This window comes from Panthera onca, chromosome A2, assembly GCF_046562875.1.
Source record: "Panthera onca isolate mPanOnc1 chromosome A2, mPanOnc1 haplotype 2, whole genome shotgun sequence".
NCBI lineage: Eukaryota > Metazoa > Chordata > Mammalia > Carnivora > Felidae > Panthera > Panthera onca.
In genome coordinates, this window is record NC_138340.1 from 13,506,414 (window position 1) to 13,523,650 (window position 17,237).

Genomic DNA, 17,237 nt, shown 5'->3' on the forward strand with positions numbered 1-17,237 from the left:
TGCTGGGCTCTGGGTATAGCAGGGAGATGGTGGCCTGGCCCCTGGGAGGCTAGCCCTGGCCCAGCTGAGAGCCTCAGGTTCTGGCAGCCTCTGATAAAGAGCTCAGCAACCTGGCTCAGGAGATAACGTGGGTACAAGATCGAGAAGAGTGGGGACGTGCCCATGGGCTCCAGACCGGAGTTGGGAGTCCTGACTACCAGGGCTGGGTGCTAGCGGGCAGAGGCTGCCCTCCTGTGGGGGCCTCAGTTTCCCTCTCTGTAAGATGGGCTAAGGAGAATAGGGCACAGTGCCCAGCTTTGGAGATCACCTGGTCGGAGGGAGGAGGCACGGTAAACAGCACTCAGACAGAGACCAGAGCCATAAAGAAATCAACAAGGCAGAGTATGACTAGGGGACTCTGAGGAAGTGACATTTGGGCATGGGCGGGGCGGAGGTTGCGGGGTGGGGGGTGGGGGGGGAGTTGGGAGAGCCGATCTGGGGAAGGGCGTTCCTAGTAGGGGACTAGTCAGTGCAAAGGCCAAGAGGCAAGACCTGAGCTCGGGGGGTTTGGAGAAAAGTCAGGAGGTGGCACGGAGACCAGAGTGGGAGGCTGGGTCGGTGCCCGGGGCCAAAGGTGCCGGGTAGGGGCCAGATGAAACCACAAGATAGCCCGGTGGCTGCCTCCGCTCCGGGCCAGCCACATCCGCCCCCGCCCGCCTCTGACTCAACGGCGCCGACCCTGCAAAAACAGGGCCCGCCCCGCGCCGGGGGGTGGCAAAGTCAACAGCGCGGGCACGCGGGCGGCACGTCCCCGGCGGCCCCGGGCGCGTCACGGGGGCGGCCGCGGAGGACCAGGAAGTCGGCGGCCGACGCGCCCGCCGGGGGTGGGGGGACCCGGGGCGCCCGCACGAGTTCGCGGAAGCCGGAGGAAGCTCGGGCGCACCCCGGTCGCTGGGCGCGGGGGCCGTCCTCCCAGCGGGGTGCCGCGTCCCCGCCGTGCGCCCGGGTCTGCGCCATGCGCCCTGGGGGCGTGCGAAGCTTCGCGCTGGAGCTGGCCCGGGGCCCCGGCGGCGCGTACCGCGGCGGGGAGCGGCTGTGCGGCCGGGTGCTGCTGGAGGCGGCGGCGCCTCTGCGGGTGAGAGCGCTGGAGGTGGCGGCACGCGGCGGGGCGGCGACGCACTGGCTCGAGGGCCGAAGCGTGGGTGTCAACGCGGTTTCCAGCGACTACGCTGCTGCCGAGACGTACCTGCGGCGGCGGCAGCTGCTGCTCCGAGGTGAGCCTCTCAGCCCCCCCCCCCCCCCCACGTCCCCACTCCCAGCTGGGATCCCCTGGGACCCTCGCCCCAGATCTGGGTGCTCTACTCCAGTGCGGGGAGAGTTTCAGTTTAGAGGCTGTGTGGTCGAGTGACCTTTCTTAAGTAGTGGGGACCTCCTCCCCAGGGTCTTGACCCTCCCACAGGACACCTACCCACCTACCCCCCTCCCAAATCCTCTTTCCCAGGAAAGAGACACCCCCCCTTTACAGGGGGTGTCTGGGCACCCCCCCCCCCCTTGACAGAGCTGGGAAAACCCTCCACCTAAAGGCTTTGCGGCGGGACCCAACCCCCCCCCCCCCGGCCCCTATCCACAGTTTGGAGAACCCCTGGGTGGAGTCGGGACATCCTTCTCTCTGGACCCCGGGATCTCCTTTTAACTCCAGATTTGGGTCCCTGATTTCCCAAAGAAGACCCCCATCTCCCGCGCCCTCAGTTTACCCCCAGTGTTTGCGGGAACCAGTTCTAACCCGGGTTGGGAGTTCTGGTGATAGCTGCAGGTAGGTTTGCATCCCAAAGAGAGAGGAGACCTGGGGTGGGGACAGATCAGGCTGGGAAGACTTCCAGCTCTGAACCTCAGCCCCCCACATTTAGGCCAACACAGAGAGTCAGGAGCAGGCCAGGGGCGAGCCTCAGCAGTGAGCTATGTTTGCTGTGGAGGATGTTGGCTTCCTGGGTCCGCCAAACCCCTTCGGCTAAGCCAGGCTTCACTATACTCTTCTGTATAATGGGCAGAGGAAAGAGGCCGCTCAGACCTGGTTTCCCACCCAAGGCCCCCTTTTTTCCAAGCAGATGCTTTGCCCACAGCCTTTCAGTCTTGTCTCAACACCCCAGATGCAGGCTCTCCCCTTACTAGCTGTGGAAACCCAGACCTGAAGCCCCCCCCCCCCCACCGAGGCACTTCCCTTCCCCTGAGGTTCAAGGGAAGTTGGGGCTGGTCTCACCCCTGGTTCCACTCACCAGCTGCTTCATTAAGACACTGCAGGGGTGAAGCTTGCAGAACTGCTGGGTAGCCTTAGGTGAGGCCCTGCCCTTCTCTGGGCCTCTGGGGACCCATCTGTGAAATGGACTCACCTCATCCCCCATCTCCTCCTGGGCTTATAGCCTGCAGGGCTCCACTTGGCCCTGGTGGGGCGGGGGGTGGGGTGGGGGGTACTAGCCCTTCATTTTGGTCTCAGAGTCCCCTCTTCCGTGCAGACCCCCAAGCTGATCACTGCGTCTACCGCCTCTGCCCCTCCCTTACGTACTGTTCTGACCCCAATGCTCCTGTGGCCACTCTGACTGCAGGTTACCGTGTCCGGTTATGATTTCCTCCCACTGGGGCTTCCGAGGCCTCAGGGGTGGTCCCAGGGTCGTCTGAGGGCCCCTCAAAAGGTGGCCTCCAGGGTAGTGGGTAGGTTCGAGCAGCTGCGCATCTCGCTGCCAGCAGAGGGCGCCGGTGCCCTGCAGACCGCCAAGAGGAAACTGCCTTAGAAACTCCCCTGGAGGTTCTTCTCTGAGGAAACTGAGGCCCAGAGAGGAGTCCTACCGTCTCGAGGGCACACCGCAGCCCTGACCCTAGGGGTTCCTGGGACGTCCCTTCCACTCGGCTGTCTGGGAGGGGACTGGGGCCCGGGTGAGGGGCGGGGGGGGGGGGGGCTGCCAGGTGTGGGCACAAGGACGCCTAGGGGGTTTGTAGGAGTTTGCTGGGGGCTGCAAATTGGGACAGGAACATCGAGAGATGGGAACAGCCTGGGCAAAAGCGCCGAGGCGCGACAGAGTGGCGGCTTGTGGGGAGTGGGTTGATGACGTAGGAGCAAGGCTCTGGGAGAGGTCGAGCATGGGCTACACAGTGATTCAAGGCCCGACATTCTGAGGTCAGGACTGATTTTCTGCCAGCTCTACAAACATGGAAACTTAGGTTTTAAGAGATTGTCACTAGCCCGGGGTCACCCAGCTAAGCGGGATTCTAATCAGAAGAGGGGGGCCCCACGCACTTCCTCCTCCTTCCGCCATCACTTAGAGGGGAAACTGAGGCCCAGGGGAGTCCTGGGCACTCAAGGCCCCGATTGGGTCCAGCCCATCCCACACCCCTCTAGCTCGGGGCTGAACGTGTCTCGAGTCATATCTGAAAGTGGCGGCCAGTTGATGATTAAACCTAGTGCCAGAATGCTCTTGCTGGGTAACTTCAAGCCCGGGACCCGCTTCCGGCCCTGTTTCCCCTCTTTACCCCCGGGGTCTTCGAGAGACCGGCTCTGGACCCCATGCTTCAGTTTCACCGAGGGTAGAGGGCAGGCAGCTGGGGCGTTTGAGGTTTTGCTCCACGCCTGGGAGGAGCCACGCCCCTCGCCGCGCCATTGGTGTGGTCCTTTGTGGGGGTGGGGCCTGTGTCTCGCCCCGCCCCGCCCCGCCCGCCGTATAAAGGCAGCGCCGGCGCCGGGCGCACAGGAATTTCTGGCCTGGTCCGCAAGTGCGCCTGCGCACGTTGGGCCGGTTCGTGTTCTGAAGCTGTAGCCTCGGCGCCTCGCGCCGCCGTGCCGCCGCGTCGCGGGTTCGAGGCCGGGGTGTGTGCGTCGCGGGTTCGCATCCCGGCCGCGATGCTGTTCGACAAGGTGAAGGCGTTCGTGGTGCAGCTGGATGGCGCGAGCGCGGGCGCCGAGCCGGTGTTCAGCGGCGGCCAGGCCGTTGCCGGCCGAGTGCTGCTGGAGCTGGCGGGCCCGGCGCGCGTGGGCTCCCTGAAGCTGCGCGCGCGGGGCCGCGCCCACGTGCACTGGACCGAGTCGCGCAGCGCCGGCTCGAGCACCGCGTACACGCAGAGCTACAGCGAGCGTGTGGAGGTCGTGAGCCACCGTGCCACGCTACTCGCGCCAGGTACCGGCCGGCGACCCCAACGCGGCGCACGTGCCGCGCGCTCCTGGAACCTGGCGCGGCCGCTAAGCCTCCCCTTCTGGCTTCTGTTTGCAGACACCGGAGAGACCACGACGCTGCCTCCCGGGCGCCACGAGTTCCCGTTCAGCTTCCAGCTGCCTCCGTAAGTCTTACGGTGTCTGGGGCGCAGGGGCGCAGGATTGCAGGGGAATCCCTAAGCCTGCTGCTGCTTTCAGGTTTAGGGCTCCATTGCTCTGTATCTGGGGACCCTCGAAACCCCAGCACCCCAGCACTGCTCCCCTGGGGGAGGATCCTCCGCGTCTCTGCCTCTCATCCTAAGTCTCTGGGGCCACCCCCCCTCTTGTATCTCGCCCCCTGAAGTCCCTTCCCTCCCCCTCCCCCCTCCCCCAGGACCCTGGTGACGTCATTCGAGGGTAAACATGGCAGTGTCCGATACTGCATCAAGGCCACCCTGCACCGGCCCTGGGTCCCTGCCCGCCGGGCAAGGAAGGTATTTACTGTCATAGAGCCCGTGGACATCAACACGCCTGCCCTGCTGGTGAGCGGCTGTTCCAGGGGAGGTGGGATGGGAGCGTTGCAGGTGGGGGCCTGGCTGCTGGGTGACCCAGACGGGCTCCTCACCCCCTTCACTTCCTTCACAAAGTGGGAAATCACTGCTGGGCCCTGGCAGGAAGGGAGGCAGGCATGGGAATGCCTTTGGAGTCCAGTAGAGCTGGTGCAGATCCCTCCTGCACCAATAATCTGTGTGGCTCTAGACAAGTATCTCACCCTCTCTGAGCCTCAGAGGGTTCCATCTGTGAAATGGGGGACCGCCAGGACTTGCGATGATCATGGTTTTCTGAGCACTGATTGTATACTAAGCGATTAGCTCGTTCATCGCACCTTCAGCCTTCTGAGATGGGTTTTATCTGCGGCTGTCTGTTACAGGTGGTTATGAAGAACCCAGGAACGCTGCCCCCAATCCCCCCTCTGCTAGGGGTGGTCGGGAAGCTCTTGGGGCGGGGTCTGGGGTTTGCACAAAGTGACCTGTTCCTGTCCCTCTCCTCTGCCCCACCAGGCCCCTCAGGCGGGAGCTCTGGAGAAAGTCGCCCGATCGTGGTACAGCAGTCGTGGCCTTGTCTCCCTCTCGGCCAAGATTGACCGAAAGGGCTATACGCCAGGTACCAGGCGAGCGGAGCTGGTTGGGGAAGAGGGCCGACGTCAGAGCTGCAGACGGGGAAACTGAGGCCCCCCCCTTCCCGCCCCCCCCCGCTCCCCACTGCAGGTGAGGTAATCCCCGTCTTCGCCGAGATCGACAACGGCTCCACACGACCAGTGCTGCCTCGGGCAGCAGTGGTCCAGACGCAGACCTTCATGGCCCGAGGTGCCCGCAAGCAGAAGCGAGCAGTGGTGGCCAGTCTCTCGGGCGAGCCCGTGGGCCCCGGGCGGCGGGCGCTGTGGCAGGGCCGGGCACTGCGGATTCCCCCCGTGGGTCCTTCCATCCTGCACTGCCGGGTGCTACACGTGGACTATTCCCTCAAGGTAGAGTGTCCCGTCGGTCCTAGGAGGCAGAGGCGGCTATATCTGCTCTGTTCTCCGGACTGGGGTTCCCCCGAGGCTGCCCGGAGGCCCTCCCTCACGGTCTGTCCCTCCAGGTCTGCGTGGACATCCCTGGCACCTCCAAGTTGCTCCTGGAGCTGCCGCTGGTCATCGGCACCATCCCCCTGCACCCTTTCGGCAGCCGCTCGTCCAGCGTGGGCAGCCGTGCCAGCTTCCTGCTGGACTGGGGGCTGGGGGCCCTGCCAGAGCGACCTGAGGGTGAGCTCCCCATCCCGCTGTCCGGGGGCTAGGGGGGCGGAGAGGCGGGCGCCAGGCTGACCCTCCCCGCCTCCCCCGGCCTCAGTGGCCACACCTGTAAAAGTACACAGTAACGATCGCGTCGGAGGCCCCAGATCCCCCCGCAGAATCTCATCCTGAGGGCACACCGCCCGGCAGCCCCAGAATTGGCGCACGCCGGCTCCTGGCCGTTGTCCCCGATCCTGGGGCTCCCCTTTCCTACCGGCCTCACCCACCCTGTCTCTCACTTGCAGCTCCTCCCGAGTACTCAGAGGTGGTGGCAGGTGGGGAGGTGGCGGCCGCGGGGCAGAGTCCCTTTCCACCGCTGCAGGACGCTGACGTGAACCTTGAAGGCCCCTTCTTCGCCTATATCCAGGAATTCCGCTACCGCCCCCCACCCCTGTACTCCGAGGTGAGCTTGGGGGTCCGAGAAGCCTCTCCAGGCCCTGGGAGCCCGGGTGGGGGTGGGACTCGGATGAGTTTTAAATGTGAATGGCACGCATTCGTTCAGGGCCCGAGCCCCCCTTGCGCCCCAGCCCGCACCGCGGGTCGCTTCCTGGCCAAATGCGGGAGTCGGAGACAAGCAGGGCGGGAGAGGGGGGTTTCCGGGCCTCTGGAGCCCCGCCGTGGTAGTTGACCGGGTTCTTTCTGTCAGGAGGATCCGAACCCACCCTCAGAGGCCATGAGGCCACGCTCCATGACCTGCTGAGGGGCAAGTGAATACCTCGAGGGATGCGGGTACACACAGGCTTCTGGCCTCCGTGGACATGGGGAACGGCTGGATCGAGAGCGGCCCGACCGGACCGCGCCGAAGTTGGGGAATCCGCGGCTCGGAACAGGGCAGGGCTTTCCGACAGAACCCGGGACGGGGGAAGAGTCTGGAACCTGACTGACGTGGACTGGCCCTCGCGAGGCCTCAGATGCCGCCTGTCGGATCCTGTCTTGTCCACGCCGGCCTGTGGACAGGGCTCGGGTCCCCCGGGAGCCTCTGGTCTGGGAGAGACGTCGCCAGACGTAAACGCTTCCGGTCCCGTGGGACCAGAGGAAGAGCTCCAGGACCGGGAGGGTCCAGACGGGAGCAGAGAGGGCTTCCCGGAGCAGAGGGCGTTCCGGCTGAGGCGGTGGCGTGTGAATAGCGGCCCAGCAGGCAGACGAGCGAGAGGAGGAAGAAGTCGGAGAAGGTCAGAGCTGAGCGATGTTCGGAGATCACCCCCTTCATCTCAGAACTGGGGCTCAGAAAGCGAGTGCCTCCGTTGAGGCCACACGGCAAGGGCCGGCAGGCGAGAGGGCCCAGGAGTGAGGCATTCAGGGAAGCGGGTCATTGGAGCTCCGTGGGGCTTATGGGTGGCAGGAGTCCACTGCTCCAGCCTTTGTTTTGTTTGTCTTTTAAAAGTATTTATTTATTTCGAGAGAGCGCACGAGCAGGGGAGGGGCAGAGAGAGAGGGAGAGGACAGAGAATCCCTAGCGGGCTCCATGCCGACAGCGCAGAGCCCAGCTCGGGGCTTGAACCCACGGATCGTGAGGTCATGACCCGAGCAGAGATCAAGGGCTGAACGAACGCTTAACCGACTGAGTCACCCCGGCCCCCCTCCAGCCTTTGAAAGCCAGAGAGAGATTCCTGGCCTAGGCTGGGCCTGCCTGGGGGCTCCTCCAGTACTCCAGGACATGCGACTTGCCTGGGTATTGTATGACCAGGGAAACCCGGTTCAGAATATTAAGCCAGACCTTGGGGTCAGAGGTCAGCCTGGGGTAACACAGGAGGACCAGTGAGTTTCTGGAGCCCTCCTGTATCCTGGAGGGACAAAGTGTGAGGGGGCAGCTGGACAAGCCCCCAGTTGGAGAGTCTCAGCCGTAGCTGGGGGCGGGGCCCCCGCCTGGGACTCATCATTTTTGATAAGCCTTAAATTGTTCTCTTTTTTACAGATTTTTTTTTTTTTTTTAAATAAAAGCGTGGGGAACGAGACTGGGCTTACTGGTTTATTTCCCCCAGCTGCCAAGTGGCCATGACCTCCATCTTGCGTCAGGATCTCAAGGGTCGAATTCCAGGCCGAGGAGGGCGGAGGGGCCCCTTGTCCAGAAGGAGAAACTGAGGCCCAGGGACACAAAGGGAGGCTGAGCTCAGGTTGGAGCTGGACCCCATGCCCCTTCCCTAGCACAGTCACAGAGGCTAGGAACTTGAATGGGGGAAGGCAGACAGAGGCCTCAGAGAGGAAAAAAGCTGGCCGGGCAGGGGCGCCCCGGGACAGTTGGATCTTGCTTGAGTTTGAACCGCTTTTGTTTTTATTCAGATGAAACTTCTATGCCATGAAATGAACCCCTTTAAAGCATAGTTTAGTAGCGTTTTGTGCATTCACACGAGCGGTGTGCACCCATCACCTCCCCAAAGGAGACCCCGCCCCTGTTAGCAGTCACCCCCACCCACCCCCCTCCCTCACTCCTGGCACCCACTCATCTGCTTCCTGCCTCTGTGGATTTTCCTGTTCTGGGCATTTCACATAGATGGGATCATGCTCCTGTGGCCTCTCCGGCCTGGCTTGCACTCAGCATAAACGTCCACGTTTTCACCCACGTGGCAGCGTGCGTCAACGTTTCGTAACTTTTTGTGGCCAAATAATATTCTGTAGCGTGGATGGGCTACATTTGGATTCTCCCTTCACCCCTCGATAGACATTTGGGCCGTTTCCACCTTTTAGCAACGGCGAACAGGGCTGCTATGGGCATGCGTGTGCAAGGATTTGTTGGCATGGAGGTTGTCATTCTTCTGGAGCTGCGGGTAGGGAAAGGGAGTCCAACGGAGTGAGGTGACTCGTGCAGGGTCCGGAGTCCCCACTCGGAACCCCCAGGCTCACAGGTCGGCTCCTGGAGGGGCTCCCAGCGGAGCCGGCGCTCAGGCCCCGCCCCTGGCCCGAGGCCCCGCCCCCACAGGGCTGGGCCCAATTAGAACCCCGTTTTAATAGTCCCGGCTGTGTTCACCCATTTGCCCCAGGCAGTGAGAATTAACTGGCAGTCTGGGGTGACCATTGGCAGGGCTGAGGAACAGGGAGGAGGACGAGGGCACCCAGGGGCTGGACCCTGGCAGGTATGGGTTCAGGCTTAGCTTTCAGAGTGACCTACGGGCAAGGGCAAGTCACGTGGCTCTGAGCCAGTTTCCTCACCCGAGACTCTTGGGACACCTCCCTGCCACAGCCTCAGTTGTCTCCCACCCGTGGTGTGAATTTGGGTCCTGATCCCCACCGACTTCCGGCCCCGGGTTTTGCCCAGCCCTCCCTGTCCAGCGGCGTCTGCCCTCGGCAGCTGACCTGGCATCCAGCTTTGAACCCGTCAGATTTGGGGTTCCTTTGGGCCCAGCAGAGGGGAGATGTACCCACAGCACAGATCAGGTCACCCAGACCTCCAAAATAGCCTCAGGAGGGGGTGAGCTCCCTGTCGCCCTGGTGTGCAAGACACAAGATCCCAGTCTCCAGAACTCTGTCCCCAAACAGAAGAGTAAGGTGTTTGTTACAATAGGAGACACTGGTACAGTTTTACAAAAGTTTCCCCTGGCAGCCTGGGGAGGGCAAGCCATCGCGCGTCCCGGGGACTTCTGCGTCTGCAACTGGCTGGAACCTGATCCCTTAAGAGGTGGATTATCCGGTTCAGATAAATGAAAATCAGAATGGAGCTGGCTTGGGTCGTCCAGAATTCAGGGAACCCCCTGAACACAGAGTGAGGCCCATAAGGCATAGAGGAGGGTGGCCGAGATAAAATCCCACCCTTCCCTAGGCCCCTCTCACCCACCCCTCCTTCCAGCACCCCCGGATCCCTGACTGCTATTCACATAATCCAAGCTGGTTTCCACCTCAGGACCTTTGCACATGTGGTTCCCTCTGCTGAAAGGCTCTTCTTCTCTGTGACTGGCTCTTCTTCACCTCCTAACCTCATTTTTCCAAGAACGCCCCAACCTGTTGGTTAAAGGTGACACTCCCTGTTACTCCCTGTCCCATCTCCCTGTCCTATTGCCTTCATAGCCCTCATCCCTCTCTGAAATTTTGATTTAGATACTCATTTATTTGAAGCTTTGAGGGCCTCTGCCTCTCTCTGCCTCTCCCATGTTTTTTCACTTGTCTCTTTTGCTCACTTTCTGTAAGTCTCTTGTCTTTGTCCCCCACCCCCACCCCCTCTCTGTCTCTGGTTCACCGTCTCTGCATCTCTGTTTCTCTCACTCCTATCACTTGCTGTCTCTTGTCCCTGGCTCGCCATCTCTTATGGTCACCATCTCTCTGTCTCAGTCTCTGAGTCTCTCACTGTCTCTCTGTTTCAGTCTGTCATTGTCTCTGTTTCCCCCTGTCTGGCTCACCATCTCTGCATCTCTCTCTCTCTCTCTCTCTCTCTCTCTCTCTGTCTTTCACTCACCGTCTCTCTTGTTTACCATCTCTCTGTCTCAGTCTCTGATTCTTTCACCATCTCTGTCTCCTTTCCTGGCTTGGCCAGGCCCCTGGGGCCCTGGGGGTGACAGGCAGGGCGCCCTCTGCTTGTTTTCCACCCTCGCTGGCAGGGGGCCCAGCTGGGCCGCTGTTCAGGAACCCTCCAGCTGCCTAGCTGCAGCCACCAGGCACAGCCGCCTCTGGCCTCTCCTCCCAGCACATTCTGTCCCGAGCAGGGAGCACTGGGGGTGGGTGGGGTGGGGGTGGAGGGTTCCTGTCGGGCTCCAGTTACAGGACAGCCCGTCCTGGTGGCCTTGCTCCCCACCAGTGCTGCCCCCTGAGGCCTCCCCTCCTTGCTTGGGACTTAGATCTTCATGAATGGAGCCCCTCTGCCAGCTCATCCCTACCTCAGGGGCTTCGCACCTGCTGTGCCTTCCCCCTGGAGTTCCCTCTCCCCGGATATGCCCAGGACCTTCTCCCCAGCAGGCTTCAGATCACAAGTCACTGCCTCAGGATGCCCTCCCTGTCTCTGGGTCAGAACACCCCTCAATTCCCTGACTCCTGTCCTGATGCCTTTCGCTTCCTGATCTTCCCCCTTCCTCAAAGTTATATATTTACTCGTTCGTTGGTGTGGTGTCTGTTACCCCAGAGCCCTCCCGGGCACACACTAGGTGCTCAATGAATGCTTCGGAATTGTTGCCATTTCATCCCAAAGTTCAGCTCTAGCTTAGCCACCCAGGCGCCCACACACAGCTCCCGTCCCTTCACCCTGGCTGACCTACCCCAGACCCTGCCTCCTCCTGACCTTGGGGCCCCCTGCGCCCCCCGCACACCAGCAATATCTCTGCCCTTCCAGCTGCTCCTGGCGACTTCCCTCCCCCAGATGCACCTTTTCCAGTGAGGGGCTGAGTCTGTCTGTTTTTTAGACCCACTGGGCTCCATGCGGGGGCAGCTATCTCACACACACACACACACACACACACACACACACACACGCAGAGACGCATGCACACACACACACACACACACACACACACACAGGGACCCAGAAATGGGCCAGTGAACTCGGGCACACACAGCCTAGACCTCCACGGACACGGACCCGCGTGTGCCTGCGTGCACACACACGTAAGGTCCAATGGTATTGACCACGCCGGGCGCCCCCGGCTCTGGTTGAGGGCTTGCAGGCTGTTCCCGCACAGAGTCCCCCAGTTCTCAAGGGAGGCGGGTAGGGCGTCCTCCGACTCACAGGTGGGTGCAAGACATGGGATTTGAACCCACGCCAGGGTGTGCACAGACTTGTCCACACACATGCCTCTGCCCTCGCTTCCCCCACCTTATTTCGGGTGTTCGAGGAAGGCCAGGAAAGTCCCCAGAAAGCATCAGGCTGGGCGAGAGGCCCAGGAGGAAGCAGTGAATCAGCTGGCAGCCATCAGTGCCCAAAGGGACCCCCTTCGGGGGGTTGGGGGGGCCTTACAGAAAACAACAATAAAGGATTGGGGGGTGGACGGGGCAAATGGGGCCTGCTGAGCGGGGTGGCGGAGGGGAGGGGGCATGCCTCAATGGGTTCCCGGGGCTCCAATACCCCCACTCTGCTGAGCCTGATTCCCAGGTGGGGAAACTGAGGCACAGGGATCAAATGACTTGCCCAAGCCCCTCCAGCCATGATGGGGCAGGCAGAGGACCCCGAAGTCCTTGGTAAAAGGTTTTGGGGGGGCGTCCCCTCTTCCTGCTCTCCTTTCGGAGGACAAAAGGAGCCTCGTCCACTTCATGGCTCCAGATGTGGACATACGACCAGGTCCGGCCAATTGGAGCCTTTTGTGACCACAGACTCAGGGATTGGTTCAGGAATAGGCATGTGACTCTGACTGGGCCAATCGTGCTGGGACTTTGGGGGGGTTCCCAGAGTTGCTGATAGGCCTGGAGGTGATAATAAAGAGGGGCAGAACAGAGAGTTCCAAGGCCATTGTGGTGGAATCCACAGACACCCCTTCCCTGGAGGGTCCCGGGAGGGCTCCCAGGAGGAGAGGCCACTGGAGTTGGGGTTTTGATGGGTGAAGAGGAGTTCACCAGGGAGGTAGAGAAGGGCATTCCAAGAGAGGGCAGCCGCGGCTGGGCTGTGTTTATTTGCTCCTAGGCACCCCCACGAGCCCCCTAAGGGTGAGACCACCTCTTTGCCGGCAGCCTTGTTGGCAGCTGACGTTCCATTAACGTTGTGGTATAGGTGGCCCTTGTCTGGGGACGCAGATGAGTGAGATGGGTGGGCAGTGAATGGGAGAATGGGATTCAGGGGGCCAGAGAGCCCAGGGCCGGGTCAGGGTGGCCCCGGGGGGGCCTGGGAACAGCACCGCGGTCCCAGGCAGGAGGGGGCACTTCCCGTTTCCCCGTCTGTGAGCCCCCAGTCCTGGGCATGGCCCTCCAAGGGGAGGCAGGTGGGGGCCTCTGCCTTCCTGTGCGACCCTGGGATGGTGACGGCACGTCTCCGGGCCTCAGTTTCGTCATCTGGAACCTGACTTCGCGGTAGGACAGGGTCAGTACCGGGCACAGAAGCAACACCAGGTCTGCGGGACCGGATGGGGTGTGCTGAGCCAGTGGAGGAGGGGCTGGGCCGTCCAGCACATTCCCTCAGCAGTTCCTGGCCTCTTTGAAAACAGGAAGCTGGCTCTCAAGGGAGCCCCCCAGCAGCGTTTCCTGAGCCTCCTCATGACGCGTGCTGGGGGGGGGAGGGAGGGGGGACGCGGTGGGGGGGGGCCGTGCACGCACATGCGTGTTTGCAGGCGGCCTGGAGATGAGTGAAGCCCACCAACGCGTGCACACGTGTCTGCGTGTCAGCTTTGTCCGTGGAGTTACCCGGAAGCACGTGCCCATGGTGCGTGTGCTTGAATGTGGGTTTGCACACGTCGGCCAATACGGGAAGCAAACGCGGGCTGGTGGGTGCATTTGTGAGTCTGGGTCTAGGTGGCGGGCATCGGTGTCTATCCGCAGTGGGGACCGGGAGGTGCTGGCAGGAGCTAGCCAGTGGGGGAAACACCTAAGGGTCAGTGACGGTCTGGAGTCAGCCATGGGGGCCAGAGGGGGCCAAACTGGGGCCTCCTCACGCCATGTTCCTGAGAGGCTTTTCGCTTGCCGGCAAACTTCTACTCATCCTTCAAAACCCCATCTCGCCTGGGTGGCTCAGCGGGTTGGGCATCCGACTTCGGCTCGGGTCACGATCTCACGGTTCATGAGTCCGAGCCCCAAGTCGGGCCCTGCGCTGACGGCTCGGAGCCCGGAGCCTGCTTCGGATTCTGTGCCTCCCTCTCTCTCTCTCTGCACCCCCTCCTCTCAAAAAGAAATAAGCGTTAAAAAAATTATAATAAGAAAACCCCATCTCAAATACCCCTTTTATCTAAGCCAGTCCTGATGCCATGGGCTGAGGGCATTTCGTGTCTGGCCATGTCTATCCCCTCTGGATGCTGAGGGGCATCGCCAGGAACACAGGGCCATGTTCCCCACATGCTGACTTTCTGGAGTTGGCCCAGATTCCTTTGCCATACCTGATCCCCAGGCCTGTGGGCTTTCTGGCCTTGGCCCACAGCAGTTCAATGCCAGTCTGCTCTGTCTGTAGGATGGACCAGAGGTTTTCCAAGGCCCAGGCCGTGTGATGGGGGTTTCTCGCTGGTGTCTCAGTGTGCCAGCCCCAGGGCCGCCATGGGGGCTTCGAAACAAGGCTCAGATCCCATCCCTCACGCCCCCTCCCCCAAAGCCCACCAGGCCCTCTGTGGCCTCGCCCCGCAGCCTCTATCACCACAGATTTAGGCCTACCTCAGGGCCTTTGCACTGTTCCTTCTGCTCAGAGAGCCCTTCCCTCACTCCCTACCTTCTCCTCCTTGATCTAAGTTCAAGGCCCCTCAGCCTCCCTGACCAAAGCTGCCGTTCTCTCAACCCCTCCCTTCCGCCTCTGGCAATTCATAATTACGACATATGGGTGGCTTCATGGCCATCCTCCACCTCTCCTCTGTAATGGGACCTCCAAAAGGAGGGGGCGGGGCATAACACCCCTCCCCCAAATGGGAGAGTTTCCCAGCATCGTGTCTCACCCTTTCCTTCCAGACTGGGCCTAGAAGTTTCCTCATTCCGGCTGTATCAGCCAACAGCATAGATGGGAAATCCCAGGGAAGGAGAGGCGGAGTCCCCGTGTCCAGGCAGAGCATACTCCTCCCCCCACGTGGCCAGAGCTCCACCTCACCTGCGGGAGAACGTCCGGCTCTTAGGCTCGGAGTTCAAGGTCCAGCCCGCGTATGGCAAAACCCTTCCTCTTCCTTTCCTTGATTCTCAGCTGCTGTCAGAGACCAACTATTTGCTGCACTGAGCATGTCAGCACATCGGGCTGAGTACAAAGGAAGGGACTCGTTTGCACGGTATATGAACATTGCGGACCGATGAACTCATAGTCCGCACAGTACGTAAACGCCGTTGCTTGCTGGCTACTGACAGCCGCATAGAGACCAGAGGCTGCCCAAGCGCTTAGATCAGGGGTGGACAAACTTTTGCTATAAAAAGTCACATAATATGGGGCACCGGGGTGGCTCAGTCGTTGGAGCGTCCGACTCTCGATCTCAGCTCAGGTCTTGATCTCAGGGTCAGTTTGTTTTGCTTTGTCTTTTTTTTTATTTTTTTTTTAACATTTATTTATTTATTTTTGAGACAGAGACACAGCATGAGCGGGGGAGGGGCAGAGAGAGAGGGAGACACAGAATCGGAAGCAGGCTCCAGGCTCTGAGCCATCAGCCCAGAGCCCGACGCGGGGCTCGAACTCACGGACCGCGAGATCGTGACCTGAGCCGAAGTCGGAGCTTAACCGACTGAGCCACCCAGGCGCCCCTGTTTTGCTTTGTCTTTAAAGTGTGTTTATTTATTTTGAGAGAGGGCGTTCGCATTAGCGGAGGAGGGGCAGAGAGAGGGAGAGAGATTGGGAATCCCCAGCAGGCTCCCTGTTCCACGCTGAGCCCGACGCGGGGCCGGACGTCATGAACCCCGAGAGCCCGTGGCCCAAGCCAAAATCAAGAGTCCGCCGCTTAACCCGCTGAGCCACCCAGGCGCCCCTCAGGGTCATGACTTCAAGCCCCACGTTGGGCTCCATGTTGGGCCTGAAACCTACTTAAAAAAAATAACATAGGGGCGCCTGGGTGGCTCCGTCGGCTGGGCGACCGACTTGGGCTCAGGTCACGATCTCACGGTCCGTGAGTTCGAGCCCCGCGTCGGGCTCCGCGCTGACAGCTCGGAGCCTGGCCAGCCGTTCCCTTGAAAGCAGCCATAAACAATACGCAAATGAGGGGGGCGTGGGCAGTGTCCCAATACAACTTTATTTACATGGTTTGGAATTTCATATAGTTGTCGTGTGTCCGGAAACCTTCCTTCGGTACGTTTGTAATCATTGCAAAAGCGTAAAAGGCACGTCTAGGGAGTGGCCAAAGCTACATCGTTTGCCAGCCCCTGGATGAGACCTTCAGTGGGCAACAAAGTATCGGGAGTGGTCGTCTTACAAACACTGGAGCTCCGCTTAAAGGATTGCAGGTCGCCAGCGACGAAATTTTAGAGCAGGGTAGACGCTTAACAGCGTCTGACCTCTGACAAGCGACAGGTATCACGCTTGATGTTTACGAAGCATTAGATCGGAGCAAGTGAGGGTGGCTCCCTGGGTGTCAGGACCCAGTTTAAGTTGGACCCAGCCCCCCCCCACCCCCCCATCCCCCACCTCCCCCCACCCCCGGCTCCAGCACCACCCGGACCAAATGGGGCGCCGCCTGCCCATTCTCAGAACACTGTTTACCAAGTATCAAGTGACAGGGGCCGGCGGCCGGGTATCGAGTCACAGGGCAGTCACACTGAGGCTTGGGCGCCTTGACGATGTCTCCAGACACCAGCTGTTTACAGTGACATGAGACTGGCTGTTTACAGGGGACCAGCTGACCTGCTTCCGGATGCCAGAGCCCAGATGGCCGGTGGGAGGGGCTCCTCTGCAGGTGTTTGCAGAGGGCCCAGGTCCTGGGGACCCCCCCCCCCCCTGCGGCTGCCTCCAGTAGCAGGAGTGGGGATGAGGAGAGAGCTCGTGGCGAGGCGAGGCGAGGCTTTTGCTCGCTGAGGACACCCATGCTCATCCCTGCTCTTTAGGGGCAGGAATTCAGCCCTGTGGGGCATCAGGTTCCGCGGTCTGGCCGCCACTCTCTCTCTGCTCATTCCTCGCTGCGCCACCTTGCGCACATCGCTTCGCTTATCTGAGCCTTCACTTCTCTATCTGTAAAATGGGCAGGGCGATGGATCAAGGTTGCCAAATAAAATACAGGATACCCAGTTAATATGGAATTTCAGGGGCGCCCGGGTGGCTCCGTCGGTCAAGCGGCCGACTCCGGCTCAGGTCATGATCTCAGGGTTTGTGAGTTCGAGCTCCGCGTCGGGCTCTGGGCTGACAGCTCGGAGCCTGGAACCTGCTTCGGATTCTGTGTCTCCCCATCTCTCGGCCCCTCCTCTGCTCGTGCTCTGTCTCTCTCTGTCTCTCAATAATGAATAAATGTTAAAAAAAAAAAAAATTAAAAAAAAAAAAAGAATTTCAGACAACCAGCCAATACATTTTAGTAGGAGTATATCCCAAATGCTGCATGGAATATACTTATGCTAAAAAAAAAAAAAAAAAAAAAAAAAAAAAACCCACACACAAAACAAACAAGAAAACAAGGTGTTTATCAAATATGCCTCTCCTATGATGAAGTCTCCCTGATAGGAGGTTGTGAAGGTCTTGAGGGGATCACAGGCTGGGCACAGAGAAAGGGCCTTGCATCATCGGAATGACGTTCACTGTCCCTACCTCCCCCAGGAGCT

The 17,237-nt window shown here is 60.6% G+C and overlaps 1 protein-coding gene and 2 long non-coding RNA genes across 9 annotated transcripts in view; 1 reads left to right on the forward strand and 2 right to left on the reverse strand.

Annotated features, from left to right (window-relative positions):
* The window catches only part of LOC145713446 (uncharacterized), a 222,069-nt gene that overhangs the window by 192,755 nt on the left and 12,077 nt on the right, over window positions 1-17,237 (reverse strand). The gene's annotated exons all lie outside the window — the stretch shown is intronic.
* Window positions 511-7,939, forward strand: ARRDC2 (arrestin domain containing 2). Of its 6 annotated transcripts, none has more exons than XM_081792184.1 (8): window positions 511-1,253; window positions 4,236-4,302; window positions 4,551-4,698; window positions 5,218-5,320; window positions 5,425-5,681; window positions 5,795-5,957; window positions 6,230-6,387; window positions 6,487-6,624. In XM_081792184.1, exons 1-8 carry the CDS (start codon window positions 632-634, stop codon window positions 6,610-6,612), a joined length of 1,644 nt encoding a protein of 547 aa, XP_081648310.1. In that variant the 5' UTR covers window positions 511-631; the 3' UTR covers window positions 6,613-6,624. The 6 variants fall into 6 exon arrangements, with proteins under 6 accessions (XP_081648310.1, XP_081648312.1, XP_081648311.1 ...); XM_081792186.1 differs by lacking the exon at window positions 6,487-6,624 and adding an exon at window positions 6,634-7,939 and having other exon boundaries at window positions 513-1,253; XM_081792185.1 differs by lacking the exon at window positions 6,487-6,624 and adding an exon at window positions 6,631-7,939 and having other exon boundaries at window positions 515-1,253.
* On the reverse strand, window positions 8,661-10,476 carry LOC145713444 (uncharacterized). 2 transcript variants are annotated; one of them, XR_014136520.1, is made up of 4 exons: window positions 10,369-10,476; window positions 9,823-9,917; window positions 9,276-9,444; window positions 8,661-8,743 (listed from the first exon to the last, which is right to left on the reverse strand). It is a non-coding gene; the product is annotated as an uncharacterized LOC145713444 (long non-coding RNA). The 2 variants fall into 2 exon arrangements; XR_014136519.1 differs by having other exon boundaries at window positions 9,815-9,917.